Source organism: Amblyraja radiata, chromosome 39 (genome assembly GCF_010909765.2).
Source record: "Amblyraja radiata isolate CabotCenter1 chromosome 39, sAmbRad1.1.pri, whole genome shotgun sequence".
In the NCBI taxonomy this organism is placed as follows: domain Eukaryota; kingdom Metazoa; phylum Chordata; class Chondrichthyes; order Rajiformes; family Rajidae; genus Amblyraja; species Amblyraja radiata.
In genome coordinates, this window is record NC_045994.1 from 3,158,765 (window position 1) to 3,185,615 (window position 26,851).

At 43.6% G+C, this 26,851-nt stretch overlaps 1 protein-coding gene across 7 annotated transcripts in view; it reads right to left on the bottom strand.

Annotated features, from left to right (window-relative positions):
• Nucleotides 1-26,225, bottom strand: part of elmod3 (ELMO domain containing 3) — a 40,078-nt gene extending 13,853 nt beyond the window's left edge. The window contains exons 1-10 of one of the 7 annotated variants that reach the window (XM_033014096.1): nt 26,153-26,223; nt 25,625-25,787; nt 24,991-25,101; nt 11,997-12,720; nt 9,617-9,685; nt 7,575-7,652; nt 7,372-7,441; nt 7,006-7,071; nt 3,877-3,900; nt 3,648-3,736 (exon numbers count right to left, since the gene is read on the bottom strand). In XM_033014096.1, coding sequence (XP_032869987.1) covers nt 3,648-3,736; nt 3,877-3,900; nt 7,006-7,071; nt 7,372-7,441; nt 7,575-7,652; nt 9,617-9,685; nt 11,997-12,032 — 432 coding nt within the window. In that variant the 5' untranslated portion in view covers nt 12,033-12,720; nt 24,991-25,101; nt 25,625-25,787; nt 26,153-26,223. Of the gene's footprint in view, nt 1-3,647; nt 3,737-3,876; nt 3,901-7,005; nt 7,072-7,371; nt 7,442-7,574; nt 7,653-9,616; nt 9,686-11,996; nt 12,721-24,990; nt 25,102-25,624; nt 26,112-26,152 lie in introns of those variants that run through there. The other 6 variants (XM_033014097.1, XM_033014094.1, XM_033014100.1 and 3 more) reach the window with 6 other exon arrangements.
• Nucleotides 26,226-26,851: the final 626 nt, after the last annotated feature.

Genomic DNA, 26,851 nt, shown 5'->3' on the forward strand with positions numbered 1-26,851 from the left:
AGGCTGCGTGCTCAGCCCCCTGCTTTACTCACTCTACACCCATGACTGCGCAGCCGGACATAGTGCGAACTCCATCATCAAGTTCGCCGATGACACCACTGTTGTTGGATGAATCACAGATGGGGATGAGTCAGAGTATAGAAGTGAGATTGACCAACTGACCAAATGGTGCAAGCATAACAACCTGGCTCTCAGGTCTGAAGAAGGGTTTCGGCCCGAAACGTTGCCTATTTCCTTCGCTCCATAGATGCTGCTGCACCCGCTGAGTTTCTCCAGTACGTTTGTCAACCTGGCTCTCAACATCTGTTCAGACCAAGGAACTGATTATAGACTTTGATAGGGGAAGGATGAGGACCGACAATCCTGTTTATATCAACAGTGGTCACAACTTTGTGTAGTCTTTTCTGCTCCTGGACGTTCAAGTTGCCGAACGGGGTGGGAGATTGCACCCTTCACATGGTGGAAAGGGCCAACAACTTCAAATTCCTGGGCGTGCATATTTCAGAAGATTTTTCCTGGACCCAGCACACCGATGCAATTAGAAAGAAGGCACATCAGCGACTCTACATCCTGAGAAGATTACGGAGATTCGGCATGTCGAAGAGGATTCTCCAAAACCTCTACAGGTGCAGGGTAGAGTGCATTCTGTCTGGTTGCATCGTGGCCTGGTTCGGCAACTTCTTCTTCTTCTTCTTGCGTATGGCGTGCACAGCCTAAAGTTGTAGGATAACTTGTTCTATTTGATCTTATTTGATTGTGCGCGCCGGGTTGATTGCATTCGTCGAAACAGGGTGTACCATATGAAGGGTGCAATCTCCCACCCCGTTCGGCAACTTGAACGTCCAGGAGCGGAAAAGACTACAAAAAGTTGTGCCCACTGCCCAGTCCATCACCGGCTTTGACCTCCCCACCATCGAAGGAATCTATCGTAGTCGCTGCCTCAAAAAGGCAGCCAAAATCATCAAAGACCCACACCATCCTGGCCACACACTCATTTCACCATTGCCATCAGGAAGAAGGTACAGGAGTCTGAAAACTGTAACATCCAGGTTCAGGAACAGCTTCTTCCATACAGCCATCAGGCGATTAAACACAACAATGAATAAGCTCTGAACTGCAAAATACTATATTATTGCACTATATTTGTTATTTATTGAACTTTCTTTCCCTTTTCCCCCATTATGTACTATGTTTACATATTCACATATTCTGATGCTGCAGCAAGTAAGAATTTCATTGTCCCATCCGGGACATATGACAATAAAACACTCTTGACTCTTGTCTTGTAATTCTGACGTTAGTCCATGCCGTATTTAATCATCATTGCCTGAATTTATCCTGATCAGCTGCAGTTAGTTCCGAATCAAATTTCATTCAATTCTTTGACAAACAGTTTAAAAAAATCAGAAACATTTCCACTAATGAAAATCAGTATTAAACACAGTGGCTGTTATTTCCCAAGCATTAATTAAATACCAGAGGATGTCTCAATATGCTTTTTTACATGGAACAGCACAAGATTGTGTCCTTTGGGGAAATCTGCCTCAACACCTACCTCTGACAGCGTGTTCCAGACACTCACCACCCTCTGTGTAAAAAAAAACTTGTTTCCTACATCTCCTTTAAACTTTATCTTTCTCACCTTAAAGCTATGCCCTCTAGTACGCAATATATTGATCCTGGGAAAAATCGGACGTCACTTTGTGTGAATTCAGTACAAAGTCTGCTCGAAACAACATCTTAGCCATATTTATAAAAATAACAAGAGGCAGTAAATTTGCCTGATCATGTCTGTGCTAATGCTGCTTGCTTTTATAATCCCTATTTCTCAGCATTCCACATGTTTCCTCAAATGAACTGCATCTGTAGTTTCCTCTGCAGATCCTGATAGATCCCCTGCTACATTCTCTGCATCTCTCCCACAGCACTAATACACTAATTTCTTTATGAAATTGCGGTTCCTCAATTTGGAATGGGCAACAAACCTCAATATCATATGTCAGTGGCCATCATCCATAAACCCAAAGGGCTACTTCCATCCTGCAATGCTCACATTTTGAGGACAAAAACAAAGTGTTGGAGGAACTTGGTCAGGCAGCATCTGTGGAGGGAATTAACCTACACTATTTCAGGTCAGAACCCTTCTCAAAACATCATCTGTCTATTTATCTTCACAGATACTGCCCGACCTGCTAGGTTCCTCAAACTGTTTGTTTTTTGCTGAAAATTCCAGCATCTGCAGTTTCTTTTGTCTCAACCTTTCAATCGAGCATCACATTTGCTATCTATAATCTTTTGGCACAATTAAACACTGCCCATAGATTTTGAGCAAATCATGATGCAAGTCTGTACATTTTTCTCCTGGGTCTCCTCCAGTATCTGGTTTCACTATCAACATCTGATGATTTTTCTACTTTTATTCTCGTTAAAAATTAGCTCCTTAACTTATCATACACTTTCAATATATCGTTTAGTTTAACAGCCAGCCAGTTCATATTGTTAATAAATCCTTGCAGCAGACTTCTTATGATGCCTCTTCAAGATGTCTGCAGTTTATTTGAATTCTATCCAAATTTACTAACATCAAAATTCATCTCACGTTCCTTGGCAACTTGCTCATTGTCTTGTGAACATTACCAAAGAGTCCCAACGCAAAACGTTGGCTATCCATGTGCTCCAGAGATGATGCCTGACCCGCTAAGTTACTCCAGTACTTTGTGGTTTTTTTTTATTAACAAATAACAGGATCATCTGAACTCAACAATTCAGAGCAGTAGTGACAGAATGCTGCACTGTCAAAGTATTGCTTTGTTAATGAGATATTAAACTGAAGCCCTCTTTTCCCTTTAAACAATGGGACACAAAGTGCTGGAGTAACTAAGCGGGTCTCACAGCATCTCTGGAGGACATGGATAGGTGACTTTTCGGGTAATCTCCAATCCATGTTCTCCAGCGATGCTGCCTGACCCGCTGAGTTACACCAGCACTTGGTTTCTTTTTTGCAGAAAACTTTCCAGTAACTATCTTTAAATGATTGGTCATGAAGCAGAATTATGTCTTAAAAGGTGTATATAAATACAACTTTTTTTACACATCACTTAGTTCCGACTGTTGTAACACCAGAGAACTGCAAACAGCAATAATCTCACAACAGAATCTTGCATAATTTCATGGATTTCGTTGTTTAGTTTTGGAGATACAGCATGGAAACAGGCCCTTCGGCCCACCGAGTCAATGCCGAACATCGATGACATGTTCATACTAGTTCTATGTTATTCCACTTGCGCTTCCATTGCCTACACACGAGGGGCAACTTTACACAGGCCAATTTACCGAGTGACTTGCATGTTTTTGGGATGTGGGAGGAAACCCACAACAAAAACGCACAAACTCCACAAAGACAACACCTTAAATTGAGATTAAACCCGGGTCTCTGGCGCTATGAGGCAGCAGCTCTATCAGTGCACAACAGATAAGACATATAATAGCCACATAATTTACATCATAGAATCCACCATAGGCATATTATAACGAAAGAAACACAGCATAAAAGGCGGCACACAGAAGTAATTTTCTCAAATAAGCAAAACATTAAATGAAAGAATGATGACAGTGCACGCAGTTTCCTTCTGTCTCTTTGTGCATACCCTGTACTCGTAGAGATCCGCTGTTTGAAAATGCTGAAGAGCCTCGTTAAAGGAGATGAGCAGAGTGCATCCTGTGGCGTCAGTCGGACCTACAACGGACACAGAAGAACAACTAATGTACTGATGTCTCATACAAAACAAAAATAAAACTCTACTTTTAGTTACTCTTAATATTGAATCTCACTAATCTATTGAAATACAGCATGCATCTTCGCAAGTAAAATCTTACCTTCCCGTTCCTCCAATGGTAATTCTGAAATCAAAATAAAAGTCACTCAGCCAGTAGAGGTATACTGCAATGGCCCAAACATTCCTGAGCTGACTGCACTATTTTGTTTAGTTTAGAGATACAGCATGGAAACAGGCCCTACGGCTCGCATGGTCCATGCCAATCATCATTCACATTAGTTCTTTGCTATTCCACTTTCCCATCCACTCGCTACAGATTCGAGGCAATTTTTCAGAACCCAATTAACCTAAAAAACCTGCATGTCTTTGGGATGTGGGAGGAAACCGGAGAACCTGGAGGAAACCACTACGGTCAATTTGAGAACGTGCAAACTCCACACAGACAGCTCCTGAGGTCAGGATCAAACTCTGGTCTCTGGTGCAATGAGGCAGCAGCTCTACCAGCTGTGACATTGTAAACTTGGCCTAATTGTACTTCTTAATGTCTCTAGAGGCAAAATGGTAAATTGTTCCAATGTTTCAGATAAGTACACAGATTCTGTTTCTTTGTAATCATATGAAATTATCTAATCTTTGAATTAAGTAGCTGAACACAAATATAGTCCAAAGTCAATGTTTTTGTTGAATTAAAAATAAATTAAAACATATGATACCGCAGATGCTGGAATCTTAAGCAAAACAGAGCTGGAGTCAGTCTGAAGAAGGGTCTCAACCCAAAACATCACCCATTCCTTCTATCCAGAGATGCTGCCTGTCCCGCTGAGTTACTCCAGCATTTTGTATCTATCTTCCGTTTAAACCAGCATCTGCAGTTCCTTCCTACTCAGTATTTGAAGCGCAGGTCAAGGTTGTTTTGAGATTCACATTGCCATGTTTCCTGTCCCCTGCGCCGTCCTGTCGAAGTCTCCGAGCACTGTTGCGGGGGGGCGGGACTCCATGGAGATGTGGCTGCCACGCCGCACGGCCTCCTGGGAAATGTAGTCCACCCTCAACCGGCTTCCTACTGGGATGCGGGCAGAAAGAACTACAACCCTTCGGCTCAACTTGAACAAGCTGACCAAATGCCCCATCTGCACTAGTTCTAGTTGTCCGTGTTTGGCCCATATCCCTCTTAACCTTTCCTGTTCATGTACCTTTCAAATGTAGTTTTACTGCCTGCCTCAATTGCCTGCTCTAGCAGTTTGTTCCATATAACCAACTGTGTGAAAAAAGTTGCCCCTCAAGTTCTTATTAAATCTTCCCTTCTCACCTTAAACCTATGGCTTGGGGTTCGTGATTCCCTTACTCTGGGTAAAAGTCTTTGCATTCACCCTATCTATTCCCCTCATGATTTTACACACCTCTATGAGATCACCCCTCTTCCTCCTGCACTACAAAAAAAAATAAAAATAAAAATAAATAAATAAATAAAATAAAAAGGTTCTCGCCTGCCGAACCTCCTCCTATAGCTCAGGCCCTCGAGTCCTGACAACACTCTTGTAAATCTCCGAGCAGATTTCACAAATGGAGACACGAGATACTACAAATGCTGGAACCTTGAGCATAACACAAAAACACTCTCTGAACATTATATTTCTATTACAAAATGTTTCAAGAACAAATGAAATATACACTCCATAGACACTTATTTGACTCGGCAGGAATGAAATGCATATCCAAATACAAAATATGATGTTGTGTTTCACTGAAAGAAATTTTGGGTAATTCTTAGAAGTGGAATCAGCCCACTGTGAAGAAGAAACAACTTCAATGCCCAACAACCACCACCATGCGAGTGTGGTAGCTGGGCACAGCTAAACAGTAAATCAAACAAAAGGTTCTGTTAATTAGTAAAGTTTCAGTGAATAAAAGAGGTGGTCGCTGCCAAGAACTTCCTGTGCACTGAAGAATAATTCATAGACTGACCCTACCCGTCTGCTTGACTTTTCCCACAGCAAACCCCACAATACAAAACACTTCTCATTTACAATAAGAGTGGAAATGACCAGGAGGTATGACTGAATCACTTGTTTCTGCTTAAGTGTGACAAGGATCTTGACTGAATCTGAACAGTTGAATCCACCCAGTTCATGCAAGTTTACGAGGTCAACGTTCCTTTTCTTTTCTTTCTTTTTGTGTCAGAATTTATGGAGAGACTTGTTGATTCTCTATCACATCTGATTTTTTGTGACTTCTGAGCTCACAACTATGAACTGCTTTTGTAATTATTTAAAGCTATTTAATTTAAATATAATCAATCTATTGCAAGCTCTGGGATCAAAACAGGAGAGGGTTATTTTCCATTTAAACATTGAATGTAAGAGTCACTAAGTTATGTTGCAGCTTTATAGAAATGTGGTTAGGCTGTGTTTGGAGTAATGTGTGCAGTTCTGGTCACCCCTTTACAGGAACGATGTGGAGGCTTTGGAGACGGTATCGAAGAGGTTTACTAGAATGTTGTCTGATTTAGAGGGTACTACCTTACGAGAGGTTGAACAAATTTAGATTGTATTCTTTGGAACACAGTAGGTTGAGGGGAGACCTAACAGAAGTATATAAAATTAAGAGAGGCAGTCACAAAATTTTTCCTATGTTGGAAATGTCAAAGACTAAAGGGCATAGCTTTAAGGTCTAATGTTTTAAGTCAAAGACTAAAGGGCACAGCTTCAAGGTCTGAGGGAGAATGTTTAAAGGAGATAGGTGGAGCAAGTTTTTTTTTTTTTTTAAACACAGAGAGTGGTGGTTGCCTGGAGCACGCTGCCACTGGTTGTGGTGGAAACAGACACGATAGTACTATTTAAGAGGCTTTTAAAAGGTGCATGATATGCAGGGCATGAAGGGATATAGATCACCTGCGGGCAGAGTAGATTGGTATAACTTGCACAGCCATAAAGCCTATTCCTGTGTTGCACTGCTTTATGTTACACACATTTAAAGTTAAGAGACACATTCTATCAATTGAAGACTGCAGTGATGTGGACTGACATGTAATGTGGCCAGCTACCATTCTGACTGAAAACAGGAGCAGTCTGAAGAAATGTTTGAGAAGGAACCACAGACGCTGGAAAAATCGAAATTAGACAGAAAATGCTGGAGAAACTCAGCGGGTGAGGCAGCATCTATGGAGAGAAGGAATAGGCGATGTTTCGGGTCGAGACCATTCTTCAGTCTGAAGAAGGTGGTGTCTCACCTCTTTGTGCTGTTTCCAAAGCTTCCCATTCTGCCTCTGCCTGCAACATCTTCAGAGTCACCTCTGCTGGACATAAAACAACAAGAGTCACAGTTAGAAGGTTTCCACAGCTCAAGGTTTGCAAGCTCTTTCTTTCATTGTCCCCTAATTTGTCAAATTCAGCAACATAACCTTCTCACTCAATTCACTGCCTGCACTGCCACTAGCTTGCTTCCATTCCAGCATGGACAAAACATCTTTCCCTGGCTCATGCTGGAAGAATGGAACTTACTTTGGCAGTTGAGGGGCGTGCAGTTTGGCTGATAAAGTTAAATCTTCAGGAAACCTGCTCATCTCCTGCATCAGACTTCAGGAAAAAGTACTCACCATCATGTGTCCGCTCACCCCCTCCAGCTGTAAGAGATTGTAGAAGCCCATTGTGTTTCAAAGTAGAAATCTGGAAAGAAATCAACAATGATTATAAACCGAAACATTTCAAACACCTCCAATGGCTGTAACAGAAATGTGACAGGTATCCTAGGACTCAGTTTCAGTCTAGAAGTTAATTCTGCAAAATTCTTACTACTCACTGGTATAGATTTCAGCATTGTTTTCCCATTGCATGCATCGTCAGTCACCTGTGGGCGCAGACACAAACCCAACAAACCCTGAAAGACAGCACAAGACATATGTAGACACATGGAACTGCGGACACTAGTTTACAAAAAAACATAACAAAATGATGAGGTAACTCAGTGGGTCAGGCAGCATCTCTGGACCTATCCATATTAGCCTATCCATGTTCTCCAGGGATGCTGCCTGATCCACTGAGTTATTCCAGCACTTTATGTCTTTTTTTTAAAACAAGGATATCATGCACTTGCAGATGCTCTCAACCTATCCCATATTTAACTGTGAATGAAAGAAATACTGCTGTAATCTCATACTATGAGAGTTAAATATTAACTGCTTTCCTTTTGCAGAAAGCAATGAGAAAGGAGTCCACTTCATTAGGATCAGACTTTATGTCGCCCAATTAGTTGGAGCTGCAGGCCAACAATTCCCTGGGTCCTGATGAATTGAAATGTTTAGATCTTAAGGGTAGTGGTGACAGATATGCATCAAGTTCAAGGTGCACAACTCCCACCCTCCATATGCAGGCTTCTCAAAGCTAACAGGCGTCTTGTTGAGCTGATAGACAGCCCAGGTACAGATTACCTAACTTTTTTTTAAATTTAGAAATGTATTTATTGAAATGAGAACTCTTTAAATTTGAGACCATATAGTGGCATGCTTAGCAGTGTGATAAATCTGTCAGTAACTTTAGAAACATTGAAAACATTGTGGCAACTTAAATAAAAATGACAGCGCAGAAGTAGGCCATTCAGCCCAAACTCTTCTGTTATCATGTTCACACTCCATGTCAATACACTCTCCTTTACTTAGCCCAATCGGTTTAAACATTCCCTTCAAAGGTATTGTCCAACCTACTGAGTTCTTCCAGCACTTTGTGGTTTGCTCAAGATTCCAGCATCTGAAGCTCCTTGAGTCTCCATCAAATAATTTCAATGGCTTTCTCCCTCACATTTGTTCTGGAGATACAGCGTGGAAACAGGCCCTTCGGCCTACCTAGTCAATGCTAGCCATCGATCACCCATTCACATTAGTTCCATTTTATCCCACTTTTACATCCGTTCCCAATAAATATGGGGTAATTTCTACAGAGCCATTAACCTACAAACCCAAACAGGTTTGGGATGTGGGAGGAATCCGTAACACCCGGAGGAAACCCACGCAGTCATAGGGAGAACGTGCAAACTCCACAAAGACTGCACTCAAGGTCAGGATTGAGCCTGGGTCTCTGGCGCTGTGAGGCAGCAGCTCTGCCAGCTGAACACTGTACTTATTTAGATTCTCTATATGCATATCAACCTATGTCTGCATCAGGTTTCACATTCCCACAACTGATCTGTTTGTAGTCAATGCCTACTATATTCTGTTGTGCTGAAGCAAAGCAATAATTTCATTGTCCTATCAGGGACACATGACAATAAACTTTCTTGAATCTCGGTGAAGGAAACTTTTCCATATTTTTTGTTAGATTGGTGTCAAATTTAGACTCCTCCTCATGGAGCTAACCTGGATAAATCAATCAAACACGCTCATGATATTATGAAAATTCTTTCAGGTCACACTCTTCCCTTTTCTTGAGAAAAGAATCCCAAGTCCGTTAAGCTTTTCCCGCTATTATGCATGTAGATCTGTTCTGCACATTTCCCAGTTACTAAATATCACCTAAGTTTGTAAACTTAGACCTTCGTAACTGCAATAGGTACATATAACCACAGGGTCAATAGAAGTCAATAACCATAAAATTCTATTGTAGGAACAAAGAACTGCAGATGCTGGTTTAAAACACAAAGTGCTGGAGTAACTCAGCCAGTCAGGTAGCACCTCCTAGAATGTGGATATGTGATTTTTGAATCGAGACCCTTCCTCCGATATTAGCAATATTCTATTGCACTTGTGTTTCTTACTTTCTACTGATGCCCACTTCTAGTCTCAGGTGAATGTGGGACAATGCTCCCCATAACTCACAGCAATATCACAAAGGACGACAGCATAAACGTACATTTTTGTAACTGTGCTGTTCTTGAAGAGAGCCCGGAGCACAATTCCCAATACCAGGAAAGTTCAACACCTGCAGAATACAAAGAGAGTTATTTGCACTTATATAAATAGGCGCGACTAATATCTACTCTTGCTAACTTTATTTAATTAAATCTCATTTATATTGCACAACGCAGTTGGGTGCATGGTCTCATGCTGAATTCATATGCTCATGCTCTGTATAAACAGCCCCAACATGTGCAGAAACCTGTGTGACTCAATACTAAGACGGAAATAGCTCTCATTTCAAATCCTGATCTCACAGTGCAGCAGTGCTAGATAAATTATGGATGACGTGGGAGAAGAGAAAAGTGGTAGCCACTTCAAGATATGTAACAAGATATGTAACAATTAAATGCTGCTGGAAGATCATCAAGAAAGACGTTCTTTGGTCAGCCTGAAATGTGTTGGTGTTCGATCATAGTGAGATGTTAGTCAGGGCCATTCCAGACTGCAGGAATAGGTGCTGAAGCTTGGTGAAAGCAAAGGCTCTGTGGGGTAGGATCACAGTCTAGGGTCCTTCTGCTGGACATTGAGGAGCAGAGTCCGGTAGGGACAGCCCTCCAACAAGGGAGGAATATCACCTAAAAAGGGTGTTTTGTATAAATACAGGTGCGAACACTACTGAATATGAGACTATTGAATGTACAGACTCTGAGAATGTATGAAGAGTTTTTGTACAGTTTTTGGTTTGTAACTTTTAAATTCTGAATAAAGTTTATTTTTCAATTAAAAAAGGTATTTAACAGTATGTGAAATGTTTACAGTTTGAAACACTGTTAAGAGAAAGATGTATTGAAGCAGAATGAGACTTGGCAGGAGAATATGAGATTACATAAATGAGGGTAACAACCCAGGAAATCTGTGGTGCAATGAAAGAATGATAAACTTTAACTGTGCAGGATACAATGAGAATACAGCAGCAGTACAGGATATTGCACCAAAAACAGAAAATGCTGTTAAAACTCAGGTCAGACAGCATTGAAAGAAACAGTTCAAGTCTGACCCCCTTCATCAGATCTGAGAATGAAAAAACAAGTTAGTGCAGGGTAGCGGTGAAGCTGGGGAGGGCAAGTGATGGAGCAAAGGATATTACCACCAGGTAAGATACTGTAGCATCACATAGACAATGACAGCATGGGATATATAAATCATGTGGAAAGTAGTGACACAAAATGATTTTGTATTTGGAGATTACAAAAAGTGATGAACATTGCCTGGTTCATCACGGCTACTGACCTCCCCACCATCAAAGGGATCTACAGGAGATGCTGCCTCAAAATGGCAGCCAGCATCATCAAGGACCTGGCCATGCTCTCATTTCACTCCTATCATTGGAAAGAAGGTATAGGAGTCTGAAAACCAAAGGTCTTGGACACTATACCAGACTAACCTATGAAATATGGACTGCCTTTGGTTGCACTAAGGATTTTGGACTTTTTGCATGAGTATCAAGTTATTATTTTTTTGTTTATTATATATTATCTATGAGTATTATATTTACAAGCCTTTTAGGCTCCGCAATAAATAATTTTATAGTTCCGCTGTCAGTATACATCTCAATTAAATCTCCATTCTTGAACTTGCTGAAAGATTAGTGGTAATCAGGAGATCACAAAGTTCCATGTTAGTCATTGAAATTGGGATATTTTGCCTAGAATTGAAGAGGCAGTCAAAGCTTTTATTTTGAATCCATCTAAACTTTAGCACCTCTGACAATGCAGGGACTTAATTCCCCAACCTTCTGGCGCAATGATGTGTTTGCTAATTACTATGGCAATTTGCCACATTACAGCATCTGATACCATAACAGTGTACAATACACAAATAATGCGGACGCATTAATATACCATTTTCAAAAGACATTTGGACAAATATATGGATAGGAGAGGTTTGATATGGGCAAAATGCAGGCAAATGGGACCAGCCCAGAATGCCAACTTGATCAGCATGGAACAAGTTGGGCCGAAGGGACTGGTTCCATGCTGGATAGTTCTATGATTCTAAGACTAGTATACAGGTCAAATCATCAAATATGCCGATGCTTTCCTTTAATATGTCCACACTTTGAGATACGTTAAGTGCCGGGATACACGCAGAACGCAGATTTTGCTGTCATTCAGAATACGTGAATTACGACTGTGAGATACACTGACAGTGGCACACTATACCAGTACTTTGCAGGAACATAGTAGGAAACAGTAACTTTGTCCCTGTTTGCTTCCAGATCACCATTAAATATTAAATTGTAATTTTTCTCATTAATATTCTACAACTGTTCACAGAGCTGGATGCAAGCCAGGTACTGTGTCTGTCCAATTCCCTCCCATTGATTCACATACCTTCTCCTTCGTCCTACAAAGCTGGTCCCCGTCCATTGTTTCCTGCAGGTTCCTATGGCAATGGCTTTTGCTTCTGCTCAGAGATGCCGAGTAGGCTGAAAGCAGGGATCTCTTAACTCTCTCAACAGAGAGCCTTGGTTCCAGGGTGGAAGTGTACCAGCACAGAACAAAACCAGAACTCTTCAACAACCGATGTTTGGATTGGTGCAGAAATTAAGCTACACATCTTTATAGCCAAATGGTCTCGAGTCTCTCACACAAAAGCAGTCTGATTCTTTCTATATAATGTTGTGCCCTGTATTAATTCCTGTCCCCCTGTTCCCTCAGTGGTTGTACAGTTAAGGAAGGTGCAGCTGGAGTTCCTGTTGTATGTGCAGCAACGATAAGCACTGGCCAACTCGTATACAGCACAGGAAGCTGACAATGAATTTATTACAAAACCCAGTCATTTAATTTGATGTGTGCTGCACAAAGGGAAATATGTGTTGCTTTTTTTGTGAGAAAATATTATTCTTTGTAGGCCGTTCTCAAACCGCGAAATCTGTTTCAAACATTTGTTCAATGATGTTCAATGCCTTGCTGCCTGTGGTCGTAGAGTTGTTACGATAGTGATCCCTTGGGTTCTTGCACTGAAGGATTGAGGGACTTCTCAGTATGCAAAGATTTTCTAGCAATTATTCATCCCTTCAAAGATCTTGTTTAAATTTGATTGAAGCAGAATCATCTGTGGAAGATAACAAATATAAACTAAAAGACAAGCTTAAGCATTCCTCTTTGATTAGAAACAAAGAACTGCAGATGCTGGCTTACAAAAAAAAGGACACAAAGTGCTGGATAAACTTAGCGGGTCAAGCAGCATCTCTGGAGAACATGGATAGGTGACATTTTGGGTCAGGTTCCTTCTTCGGACGCTGCTATGATTCAATCTGAAGGTCGCAACCAAAACGTCATGTATCCTTGTACTCCAGAGATGCTGCCTGACCCTCTGAGCTACACCAGCACTGTGTTCTATTCCTCTTTGTTCCTCTCCTTCTCCCTGGTTAAGGAAGGATTTATCCAAAAAGTTATTTTTCTTCCCTATCTATTTGCTCCTTTCCATTCTTGTGTATCAAGGACCACCTTGGTGCACACAAGCACTATATACCAGTATCTCGCTTTACAAGTGACTACACATAGTGAGTGCCTGCAGGATATAGACCTCAGATCCTGTCATCACAAAATATATGCATCTGCAATCTCCCCAACCAGGGTTACTGGACAAGGCAGAAAACACACCTTAGGTCTTCTGGATACCTTTTAGAACATAGAGCACTACAGCCTACAAAGTCTGTGCCAAATATAATGCCAAGATAAACTAACATTATCTGCCTGCACATGATCCACATCCCTCTATTTTCTGCATATCCAAGTGTCAATCTAAAAGCCTCTTAAATGCCATTATCATATCAGCTTCCACCAGTCATCCAATATTATGAGCTGTGGAAAAAAAGGTGCCTTTGCATCTCGTTTAAATTTTGCCCCTCACCTTAAATGCTAAAAGGAAAAGGTTCTGACTATCTACCCTGTCTATTGCCTCATAGCAAAAGCCTCGGGAACTATCTATATTTTTCTAAAGCCAGCAGTAATGATGAAACGAGATTATCATTTTTTTTTTTTTTAAGCAGAAGTTCTCAATAGTGGGCGTGTGGAAATTCTTCACAGCTTTGGGGGAATAGTCAAGAGAAGGAAGATGAAGAGATGCAGTGGAACCTTTATTAGCACTATCTGAAATTTTCTTTCACACTCTTTGCTAATACATGCTCCAAAACAGAAAAAAAAATAAAAACACACACAAAATTGAAAGGGAAAATAAAGAGAAACAGGTGTGTACTTCCAAAAACAAAAATCCTTTTTCAATGTTGTCAGATCAATATTTTGTTCTGATTGATCAAATTGCATTCAAAACCTGTTTATTCGCTGATAATCAGCATCTGTCCGGTCAGAGTGGATATCATGAAATGCATTAATGCCTTCACACAATAAACACCACAAAAGTCTCATTAAAATTTCAGCTTCATGGATGTCTCCTTTATAATATAAACATTGAGAGAGAATAAAGATCAAACTTCAAACTGGTAAGTTCTCGTTTAATCTTACTATTTTACTTCAGAGTCACGTGAGTGACTACGTGAAGATTTTAAAGCTCTGTGATTTCATGCCGTGGAAAACGAGTCCAGGCGTCATACACTGCATCAGTAGGCCAATGATGAGTGAACATTAATATTGCATTCAGACATGACATTGATATAGACATGTTGATGCTATTAATGAACAATAGTGCAATAGTAACCTCCCTCAACCGGGAGGAAACATACCTAGCATAGAGTTGGCAAATACCCCCAACCTGGCAATGAGTATGATCTGAATATTTGGACAGATCAACAGTTTGACCATCCTGCAGCCGCTAGGATGTGGTCCATAACCCTGCTGCTGAGGTATAGCGGTCCTGGCGGAGTGAGACTCAAAATGTCAATGTTCACTCCAGTATATGCCAGACCCATTTAATCCTCTGGAGAAGGTTTGTAGTGATTCCTTCTAACAAGGTTTATGTAACTAACAATATAGCTAGTCAGAGTCTATAAGACTCTTAAGGACCTTGACATACTGGTGTAGATGTGTGATTACACGCAACCCAAGGTCCATGGGATATGCAACATCTAGTTTGGTCTTATGTCCCTGTCTACTCTGCTTGACTAATCATGAACAAAACATGTTTATTATAGCCCACAGATATGATCATCCTATCCAGTGCAGCAATGACTGGACCCGTAGCGCTGTACTCAGCACCATAGCATAACCACTAGTAAGTGAGTTTGACCAAGGACAGGGATGTTGCTGGTGCCCATCGGCGAAGTGACGTAGCACAATGTTAACAACCCATATCTCTGCGTCCCTAGACCTGGGAGGTTTTAAGTTGATGATACCCTTCATAATCTAGATGTCAGAGGGTGAGACCGGATAGAGTGGTTTATGTTCACCGCAGCCAAATGATGAGGAGGTACTTCAGGCGCAGTAAATGGAATATTAACTTAATGTTATAATCCCATAAGACTGAATTTCAAGATGTCAGTCATCCGTGCCGAGTTAAACGTAAAGAAGCATAAACAATACTTCCCATCTCCTATGAGGAATGCTGCTATTTGATGCTATTCCTGCAATCTGCAGTGAGCACTCCCAATGCTTTAGGTTTGACAACCCGAGCCGCAGAAATGGTCTCTCATAGTCTGTAAGTCAATGAATTGATTATATCATGCAGAGGATGGTTTCAACATCACAACTGAACCAGCATCTTTGTGCCCAGAAATAACCATGTAAGGTTTTATGCTCATTCCCCACATTAGCGGGAACCATGGGTAAATCACCCAGGCAGGCACTATGAAAAGCCGGAAGCGGAAATTTCGCATGACCCGTCCTATGAGGCCAAATGGAGGAAGACATAAAAGACCATTCCTCCCTTGTGTAGCGAGAATGCACCCTTCGCCACTGATATGCCTCGTATTTTTGCAACTGGTGATTGAGCCTGGATGCAAGCATCTCGATCGTTAGTGTTCCATCGATTCACAATGTCATTAAATACCTTGTGATCGCACATTCATTCTGTGTTGTCATTGATTTGCATGATAATACACCAGTGCTAAATGCGGTTAGGGAATTCTATCACCGGATACTTTGATTAGATTGTACCTAAGTGATTAACATATTCCACCACCAAAGTATATCACCTAGGACTTGTGCATGCAGATTATGCATATTCACACACCCTTTAATGCACAGAACGCACCTGGTGTCCATTGGCGGTTGATACCATGACTGAACAATTGATAACTCGTGCTAATCCCATCTGCCTCCATAACTAGAGATGGTATTAGTAAATTCCCCATCTTTGAGCAATAGCATCAGTTTGTGAATGACTGAAGATTTACAGATGAGAGGTTTAGTGGAGCAACGCTGAATACTGTTCGTCAACCATTGTGACTTTGATAGTTTCAGCTGCGAATAGCAGATGTCTAATCTTTTGTCTCAGAGCCGAATTTGACTCTGGTGGCGGCGCGACTCGTTGCAGCGGCTCCTACAGCCTGTCTGTCTTTTTTTTATTTTTTGTCTAGTTAAATGTAGTGTTTGGTGTTTTTTAAATACTGGTTTTTAAATGTGTATATGTGGGGGGCGGGGGGGGGGAGGGGGAAACCGTTTAAAATCTCTTCCCTGTCCGGGAGACCCGACCTTTTCCCTGTCGGGTCTCCGTTGTCGTTGGGGCCTAGCACCGTGGAGCGGCCTCCAACCTGAACGACCCGGGGGCTCGGGAGACTGTGCTGCGGACTACTCACCATCGTGGGGCTGGCCGGCCTCGGAACGTGGGGAGCGGTGGTGACTCGCTGCTGCGACTCGACTCCTGGGGCTCGGAGGCTCCAGCAACGCAGCCGCAGGTCCGGTGGACTGGGACATCGGGAGCTCGCGGGTCCGGGGGGAGAGAGAGACCGCTTCCCGGAGCTCCCGCAACGCGACTTCTCCAGCCCGTGTCGCGGGGTTTGGAACGACCCGGAGCGGGGAAGTACATCACCCGGCACGGCTTCATGGCCGTGGGACATTACAGCGCCCGCCGGGGGCTCCAACTTCGAGACTTCTAGACCGGGAGCGGGGCCGTAAATCGCCCGGCACGGCCTAAAATGGCCGTGGGACTTATCATCGCCCGCCTGGGGCTTGGACATCGGGAGAGACATGGAGAGCAGGGGAGAGAAAAGACTTTTGCCTTCCATCACAGTGGGTTCACTGTGATGGATGTTTGTGTGAACTTAATTGTGTGTATGTCTGTAGGACATTGTTTTTGTTTGTATGGCTGTGGAAACAAAATTTCGTTTGAGTCTCACTGGGGCTCAAATGACAATAAATTTGTATTGAATCCTGGACAAATAAATGGATTGATTGTATTCCAATAATCAATAGTTTCAGTTGGTATCAGCTTGATTTAAATTTAACTGGACGGGTTAGAACCCCAATTTATCAAATATAGCGATGTGGCTGATAGGCTAATTTAGTAAAATTCAGTATGTTCAATATCACCAAGGTTGGCCATAACACTTATTTGTTAGCTCTGTGCAGTCAAAGCACTGATTGTAGTGATTTAGTAAATAATCTGGAAACTGAAGTTAGCCCATTTTGCAACGCTTCGGAGTGTCTCATTGCCTCATCCAGTTAAATTTCAATTATCTCCGAACCCTGTGAGCGGAAATGATCACATGTAAGTTACTCAGAAATGTCTATACTGCACTTGCGGTTTGAGGCTGTTGACAATGATCAGTCCACATCTCCATAATTGTGAGCCTGCCTTGAAAGGCTACTCCAACCATACCTGTAGTGCAGTATAAACTAATCTTATGTTATCCCAAACCAGGGTAAATATTCAAACCAGTGTAAATATTACCAACTTGTATCCGTGACAGGAGACATCATGATGTGGCTCCCTACCTTCACACCGCCGGATGGGGAACATCCAGGAGTTGCCTCAATCAGCTTCATCCTTCCACAACCGAATGGGAGGACATATGCAACCCGACCCAGGAGCTGCCTCAACCATGTGTGCATGATTTTGCACTTCTGCTCCTGGGAGGTAGAGGAGCTCGAGTACGGGGTTGGCGCATCTTCCAGGAAGGCCGTTCTGGGCTGTGGCCTAAAAAGACCTTTGTCCTGGTTGTACGGCCTTCAAGCTTTCACCAGCTTCAGTGTATCGTGGTTTGCTGGTGGGTGCGTAGGGGTGATGCTGTTGGAGATGTGAGGTCTTGCGTGATGAAGTGGCCTTCATGAGCCCAACGGCCCTTGTCGAGCTTCTTGACTTGTTTCATCAGGTTGCCCAAATGGCAGTATCCCCCTGATAGCTGTTCACCGCAGGGACACTGAGCGAAATACAGTTCCCTGGTGCTGGGTATTTGGTCGTTGTTATTCACAGCCTTCTCCTACTGCTGGTTGTGTTGTTCCTGCACCCCGAGCACACTTGTGGTATCTTCACCCTGTCTTCAGAGTCAGCCCAGAAGTGACTCCTAATGCTCCCCTCTGTCGAGGGAGATGCATTATGCAGCCCTCGATAAGGTGCTGCCATGGGCGTCCTGGTGACTAGAACTCCATATACCGGAGCATGTCACATTGGAGCATCAGCTCCATCAACCGCTCCATGCGGGATATGCGATCATAGTCACTCCCGCCGGCGGTGAGTCTTCGCAGCCCGACTCGTCCGAGTCTTCGGGCCTGTCCGACTTCTGCTTGGCCTTCCCGCCAGTCTGTGACGTCGATTCCGACTGTGCAGGTCGGAGACTGCTGATCAATAGCGATCCAGGTGCAGCCTACCGCTGCTGACTGCCCGCAATTCCGCAATCAGTCTGGATGCGGTCCATTCCTGTAACATTCTCATAAAATAGCACAAAACGACCTTTGAGTTAGGATTTTACCTGCATGTCCTGTTTTAAACCTTCTGCTGCAGGGGCAACGCTCCTCCCGAGCCTGGTCTCCTGGTCTTAGTTGTTGCAGCTGGGGTTCCCTCTGTGGTCCTTGTAGAAAGGTTTCCATGTCGGGTATTTCTCCCCCGAGCTTACCTCCGCTGTCCCTATAGCAGGGCTTCTCCACGATGTTCTCCAGTCGGGGCTCCCCCACCCCCCCCCCCCCCCCCCCCCCCCTGAGCTGGGTATCCCCGCAGTAACTGCAGCCGGGATATCCCCGCGGTCCCTATAAAAGGGATAGCCGCAATTTGCAATGTCGGGGGGGATCTGCTCTGGGTGCCACCAGCACCAATATGAAGCCGCTGGTTTTCTGCCAGCGGCTCGGAAGGCGCATCCACCGCCGCCTGCTCCCCACGGTCTCCCGAGCGGGTTCTCCACCTATATGAAGCCGCTGGCTCCACCACCAGCGGCTCGAAAGGCGAATCCACCTCCGCTCGCTACCCGCATTCTGCGGTCTCCCGAGCGACTTGGTCCGTGGGCAGGCATCCCCGTGACCGGGGTTCCTTCGAAGTTCGTGACTGGGGTTCCCCCTAGTCCCGACTTTGCCCCGGACTTTTAGCAGGACCTCTAAGTGGAGGTTCCTGCAAGAAGATGAAAAACCTGAAAACTTTTTTAAAAAACTTAACTCAGGTCTGTTGCTGGCAGGAGAATCACGTCCATCCTGCCAGTCGTCACGCAATGCGATAAGACGATATGACAGGCATGCGTACTGGCGGGGTCTTCACATAGTCAGCACGTGACTCCGAAGTAAAATAGTTTTTCAAAGCTAAAAAAGGGTCAATTCTTGAGTGGCCAAGTCAATCACCCGATCTGAACCCAATTGTGCATGCCTTTTATATGCACAAGAGAAAACTGAAGGGGACTAGCCCCCCAAACAAGCAGAAGCTAAAGATGGCTGCAATACAGGCCTGGCAGAGCATCACCAGAGAAGACACACAGCAACTGGTGATGTCCATGAATCGCAGACTTCAAGCAGCCATTGCATGCAAAGGATATGCAACAAAATACTAAACATGACTACTTTCATTTACATTTCATTGTTGCGTCCCAAACATTATGGTGCCCTGAAATGGGGGGACTATGTATAAACACTACTGTAATTTCTACATGGTGAAACTAAAATGTATAAAAATGACCTTTATTAAAATCTGACAATGTGCACTTTAACCACGTGTATTTTTTTCTATTACAAATCTCAAATTGTGGAGTACAGAGGCAAATAAATAAATGATGGATCTTTGTCCCAAACATTATGGAGGGCTCTGTACATACTACACTCAATGACAAAGATAAAATGCAGAAAAAATATTAAGGTAAAATTATAAAAATGCACAGCACAGATATGGGCCCTATAGGCCCAACTAGCCCATGCCGAATGTGATGCCTATCTAGATGATCCATCTGGCTGCAGTAAGTCTCTATCCCTCTATTTCTTTTCTATCCAAGTGCTGAGGTGAGAGGGGACCCTCCCAGACAGATCCTTATAACAATGCACGCTGCCATCGGGACGACTGTTATGGAGAGGAGACAGTTGCCCACCTCTTCGTAGATTACAAGTGGATTGCAAAGAGGGTCTGGAGAAGGATGCAAAGATCCTTGGCATGATTCATTCCGAATATCTCCAAAACAAAAGACGCTCTGATTTATAGGCTATTCCGAAGGACACACTCAGACACAGAATCAAGTCCTGCTGAAAGACAATAACCTCAGTCAAAGATGCATTTTGATCTGCCCAAAACATTTTCGCCTCCCAGCACAGTGAGATACCATCAGGGAATGTTGCCGACTGGCCCTTTCAAGACTGCAGGGGTACCTGCTGTGGGACACACTGAAGCTTTGTGAAATGCACTCCAAATCTCTGTGGGGGAGGACCACAGTTTAGGGTCCTTCCCGATCCATTTCCTAGTCCAATGCTGGACATTGATGGGCAGAGTCTTGGGGGACACCCCCTCAAACAAGAAAAGGAATATCAGCACAGGGGACCACATGAGTGGCAAAAGATTTTTTTATGATGGGCAAACACCACTGAGTATGACACTATTGAATGTATAGAGAATGATGGAGTTTTTTTGCAGTGTTTGTTTTGTACATATTCTTTATTCTGAATAAAGTTTATTTTTGAAATTTAAAACAAAGTCTTTTAAGCATTGGAAATGTACCAATCTCCACCTTGCACACCAATCTGTGCACGAAAGGCTTACCTCTCAGATCTCTAAATTTCTCCGCTCTCACCTTAAACTCGAGTCCTGCAGTTCAAGTCCCCAGAAACATAATAAAGCAGAGTGACTATTGTACAGTGCATTGTACAGCACAGCTCAGTGATGTGGTACAGCAGGTACAGCCAGTGTCTCACAGTTCCAACAACCTAGGATCATTCATAACCTCGGGTGTTTTCTGTGTGGAGTCTGCATGGGGTTCCTCTGGGTGTCTCGGTGTCTTTCCACATCTTACAGGCTTCACAGAAGGTCAATTAGCTACTGTAAATTGTCCCTTGTTCGTGGGGGAATTGGTGGCGGAGAGGATAGTTAATAAGTAATGAGAGAGCAGGAGACAGCAAGAAATGGGGGGGAAATTGATCGGTTTGCTCGAAGAGGCAGACAGCACTGGCTAACTGGGCAGAATGACTTGTCAAAAAAAAGTGGCTTCAGACTGGAATGTTAATGCACAATGTTCGACTGCTCATAACATACAGAAACAGCCCCTTGGGAATGTAGACATTTCTGAAAAATAAGATTACTTCCTTCTTGCTGATAATCATAATCCCAAATTCATAACGTCTATATTACTAAGTCTGATCTTGACCACTTCCTGTTGTTCTGTATATTGATTTTAGAAAAAAACGCTGCCACTTACGGCTTTGATTTTTGGGCATCTTACTCAGAGTCCCCCTCCGCTGCGTAGGACAAGAGGATTTTTCCCATCGATGAAAAATAAAAGTTATTAGTGTTTTTAAAATGTTGAGATTCTCTCTCCTGAAGGTCACGCCCCATCCGGAGGGACTATAAAACCCGGAAGCATTGAGTGCCTCAGTCAGTCTCTGCAAGATGGGGGAGCGAGAGGGTCACGTCTCTCAGTCTGAGCTGTGAATAACACTGAACACATGTCTACTAAACTGTGAGTGGTTTTACTGACCTGTCAGTGCCCTTAATGTGGTTTGAAAATATAGTTTTGAAATGCTAAAGCTGTGTTGCCTTTGGTTTAGAAATGCTAAAGCTGTGTTGCTTTTGGTTTGGAAATGCTAAAGCTGTGTTGCCTTTGGTTTGGAAATGCTAAAGCTGTGTTGCCTAATTAAAGTTGTCTTGCCTAGTTAAAGTTGCCTTGCCTTCTATATAATTAAAAGTCTAATCTTGACAACTTCCTGTTTGCACTATATATTGATTTTAGAAAAAACGCTATCACGTACGGCTATGATTTTTAGCCATCTTACTCAGAGTCCCCCTCCGCTCATCAGGTGCCGAGGATTTTTCCCATCGATGAAAAATAAAAGTTATTAGTGTTTAAAAAAATGTTCTCTCTCCTGACAATCATGCCATGAAGGCCACGCCCTTTCTGGTGGGAGGGACTATAAAACCCAGAAGTGTGGGCGTGGCTCAGTCTCTGCAAGAGGGAGACTCGCTTTTTTTAGTGGCCTTGCACCCTGCTTGAAATGGTATGAAACTGCACTTGAATTTGGTGGCCTTGCACTCTGCTAGAAGTGGTAAGAAACTGCACTTGAATTTGGTGGCCTTGCACCCTGCTTGAAATGGAATTTCAAGGAACAGCGGTGAATCAACTGCCAGCCAGCCGTGAGTGAGTGAGCTGCCAGCACAACAGGCATGAGTGACTGAGCCGCCAGCCCAAGAATCCATTCGGCCCACAATGTCCATACTAGCCCTCTGGAAACCAGTCCCTTCGGCCCACAACACCCATACTAGCGCTCCAGAAAGCACCCCCCCCCCCACTGTTCACCAATATTGGAATTGGTGGAAAGGTGGAATATTGCGTTGGGGGACCAGCCCTCCCGTGTGACGCTGGGACCCAACGGGTCCCACTTAATCTAGTTTAGAATACAATTATAAATTGCTAAATCTTTAGTCTTTACTTTTAGTAGTGAAATATGATGGATTTATTTTGTGGGTTAAAGATTACTCCTGATCTCAAACAGATTTCCACCCCAACGCACAGTTGTTTGGAATTATAATTCCTCAAATTGGAGAATTTCAGATCTGAGCCCAGCTAGTAGGTGGCAAAGCGAGAAAGAGGGTGTCAATAAACACTAGATAATAGACAATGGGTGCAGGAGTAGGCCTTCGAGCCAGCCATTCAATGAGATCATGGCTCATCATCCCCAATCAGTACCCCATTCCTGCCTACTCCCCATAATCCTCTGACTCCGCTATCTTTGAGCCCTATCTAGCTCTCTCTTGAAAGTATCCAGAGAACTGGCCTCCACCGCCCTTTGAGGCAGAGAATTCCACACTCAAAACTCTCTGTGTGAAAAAGTGTTTCCTCATCTCCGTTCTAAATGGCTTACCCTTTATTCTTAAACCATAGCCTCTGGTTCTGGACTCCCCCAACATCGAAAACATGCTTCCTGCCTCCAACGTGTCCAAACCCTTAATAATCTTATATGTTTCAATAAGATCCTCTCTCATCCTTCTAAACTCCCCCTATGACAGTCCAGCCATCCCGGAAATTAACCTTGTAAACCTACGCTGCACTCAATAGCAAGAATGTCCTTCCTCAAAGTAGGGGACCAAAACCGCACACAATACTCCAGGTGTGGTCTCACTAGGGCCCTGTACAACTGCAGAAGGACTTCTTTGCTCCTATACTTAACTGCTCTTGTTATGAAGGCCAACATACCATTCACTTTCTTCACTGCCTGCTGTACCTGCATGCTTACTTTCATTGACTGATGAACAAGGACCCCCAGATCCCATTGTACTTCCCCTTTTCCCAAATTGACACCATTTAGATAATAATCTGCCTTACTGTTTTTGCTACCAAAGTGGATAACTTCACATTTGGTGGAACGTGTTTCCAGCTTCAGGTTCCTGGGGGTCAACATCTCCGATTACCTCTCTTGGACCCACAATACCTCAACTCTGGTCAAGAAGGCTCAACAGCGTCTCTTCTTCCTGAGGAGACTGAAGAAGGTCCATCTGTCTCCTCAGATTCTGGTGAACTTCTACCGCTGCACGATCGAGAGCATCCTTACCAACTGTATCACAGTATGGTATGGCAACTGCTCTGTCTCCGACCGGAAAGCACTGCAGAGGGTGGTGAAAATTGCCCAACGCATCACCGTTTCCTCGCTCCCCTCCATTGAGTCTGTCCAAAGCAAGCTTTGTCTGCGAAGGGCGCTCAGCATCGCCAAGGACTGCTCTCACCCCAACCATGGACTGTTTACCCTCCTACCATCCGGGAGGCGCCACAGGTCTCTCCGTTGCCGGACCAGCAGGTCCAGGAACAGCTTCTTCCCTGCGGCTGTCACACTACTCAACAATGTACCTCGGTGATTGCCAATCTGATACTGAGAAGAGAACCAGACAGCATCCCAACAATAGCCCTGCACTGGACACCGGAAGGGAAAAGGAAAAGAGGAACACCCAAAACCACCTGGCGTCGAACTGTAGAGGAGGATATGAAAACAATGGACCTGACCTGGGGTAGTGTCTAGAAGCTAGCCCACAACAGATAGGAGTGGAGAACCTTTGTTGCTACCCTACTTGCCAGGAGGCATAATAGGCAGTTATTAAATAAGTAAGTACACAGTCCACGGTGTAATTCGTTCTCTTACCCAGTTCATGTGTCCAAAGGATACACTGAAAATTACAAAACACCAGACAAATCACAGAGAAAAGACAACTGGGGACATTTTGTAGCATTGAGTACAAGAGTCAGGAGGGCATGTTGCAGCATTATAGGACTTTGGTTTGGTTGCCACATTTGGGATATTGCATGCAGTTCTGGTCGCCCCATTACAAAGAGAATGTGAAGATGCCCAGAATGCTACCTGGATTAGACGGTATTAACTAAAAGAAGGGGTTGGACAAATTTGGGATTGTTTTCTCTGGAGGATTGGAGGTTGAGAGGAGATCTGATACAAGAATACCAGATTATGAGAGGCATTGGCAGGGTTGACAGAAATATTCTCCCAGGGTAGAAATATCAAAGACTAGAGGTCAGAGCTTTAAGGTGAGAGGGACAAAGTTTAAAGGAGATGTGCGTGGCAGGTATTTTTACATAGCGGGTGGTGGATGCCTGAAACGCACTGCCAGGATTGGTTGTGAAGAAACGATCGTGGCATTTAAGAGTCTTTTAGATAGGCACATGGGTGTGTAGTGAATGGAGGGAATAAAGATCACATGCAAGCAGTGGAGATTAACTTAATCTGACAACATGTTCTGTACGGACATTGTACAGAGACGAAGAGGCTATGCTGTATTCTATCTTCTATGATGCAAATTCTAATGGGCAATACTTACCAAAATAGGTTATTGCTCATTGAGACCGAACACTTTGCTTAGTTTCTCCATGGTGCTCTTGAAAATGTTCAACAATTTATATCAGTAATAAAGTGTCGGACAAAAACCGATCTGAGAAAATAGAACGATTCTGTCTATATCAGGGGTTGCCAACCTTTCTCATTCTGTTTACCCCTGGCACTTTAATAGCACATAACAATGTTATTTCTGAACTGATGATGAACAGATACCGGTATACCAGAACCAAACACAGTCAGTCAATGAAAAAAAATATGTACAAATCCAGAATCAACAAATTTACCCCCTGGGTTGGCAAAATTAACACCTTGGGAGTAAATTTACCCCAGGTTGGGAACCCTTGGTCTATATGGTGGCACACAACAGAGTTCAAGTGACTAACTCAGTACCATCCAAGTACTGTTAAAGGGTTTGGACTCATGAAAAGTTAACAATAATACATTAAAATGGAAGTTGACAAAGCATTGACAGATATTAATGTAGGAACACCTCTCCCATCATTAGATCTCCATTTGAGACCCTGGTATCATGTCAAAGGAGACTCAAGGCACTTGCTCTCGTTACTGCCAATAACCAAATGAACACAATTTCTTATTTTTTGTGATAGGTTTCTCACCTGGTTCATCCCATCGCTAACGTTACTGGTCTAGCAGGTGCCTCCTTTCACCAGGGCTTTTTTTATGGGCAAGCTTTAACTCCTTGTTGGAGCATGGATTCCACCAGCGATGGCCACTCTCCACTCTTGTGCCCTCTTGGCCGCTCCTCAGGGTGAAAAGTGGCTGCAGGGAGGGTTTCAAAAATGAAGGAAGAGAGAGAGAAAGAAAGAGAGAGGTGAAGAGCTGGTGAAGCTGCAAGTCTAAAACATTGACCCAGATTCATCATGGAGCTGTGGGAAACGGCAACGCACAACACGGTGATATTCAGCACAAGCAACTCAACATCAATTGCCCCCTCTGTATATTATGTGGTGATTTATATTTTTACTGAATACCCTGTCAGGTTAACCCTGACATGCCCAGATTGGATAAAGGTCGGTGTAATCGTTGCCTTTCAGCCACATATACTTCATAAACCCTTATAAAAGGTGGGGGTTGGCAAGTAATGTGTTTAATTGTGGGGTTATTTTTGTCGACGTTTGCTTTACCTCCGCTCACTCTCCCGCTCCAATCTCAGCCGCTATTTAACTGCCAACCGCCGGGTGCGCGTGCGCTCCCCCCCTCCGCGCCCGCGGGCGGCCGGATGTTGTAGTTCTAATCGCCCACGTCCCGCAAGAGGCGGGTTGTACTAGGACTACATTTCCCAGGAGGCGGCGCGGCGCATCAGCCGCGTCTCCACGGAGTCTGCCCCCAGCAACAGCGCTCGGAGACTTCGACAGGACGGCGCAGGGGACAATAAGTACGGCAACGCAACGCGAAACTCAAAACAAATCCAATTTACTGTGTAGGAAGGAACTGCTGGTTTAAACCGAAGATAGACACAAAATGATGGAATAACTCTCTGGAGTGAAGGAATGGGTGACGTTTCGGGTGGAGACCCTTCTTCAGACTTCAAATACTGTACCACCGTTGTCAAGAGTGTTTTATCGTCATATGTCCCAGATGGAACAATGAAATTCTTACTTGTAGCAGCACAACAGATATGTAAACATAGTACTATGTAAACAATATAATAAACGAGAATTAAAAAGTTCAGCTTATACAAAATGCAAGGTTGTGTCTATCTTCAGTGTAAACCAGCATCTGCAGTTCCTTCAGGGCCCTAGTTAGACCACACCTGGAGTATCGTGTGCAGTTTTGGTCTCCAAATTTGAGGAAGGACATTCTTGCTACTGAGGGAGTGCAGT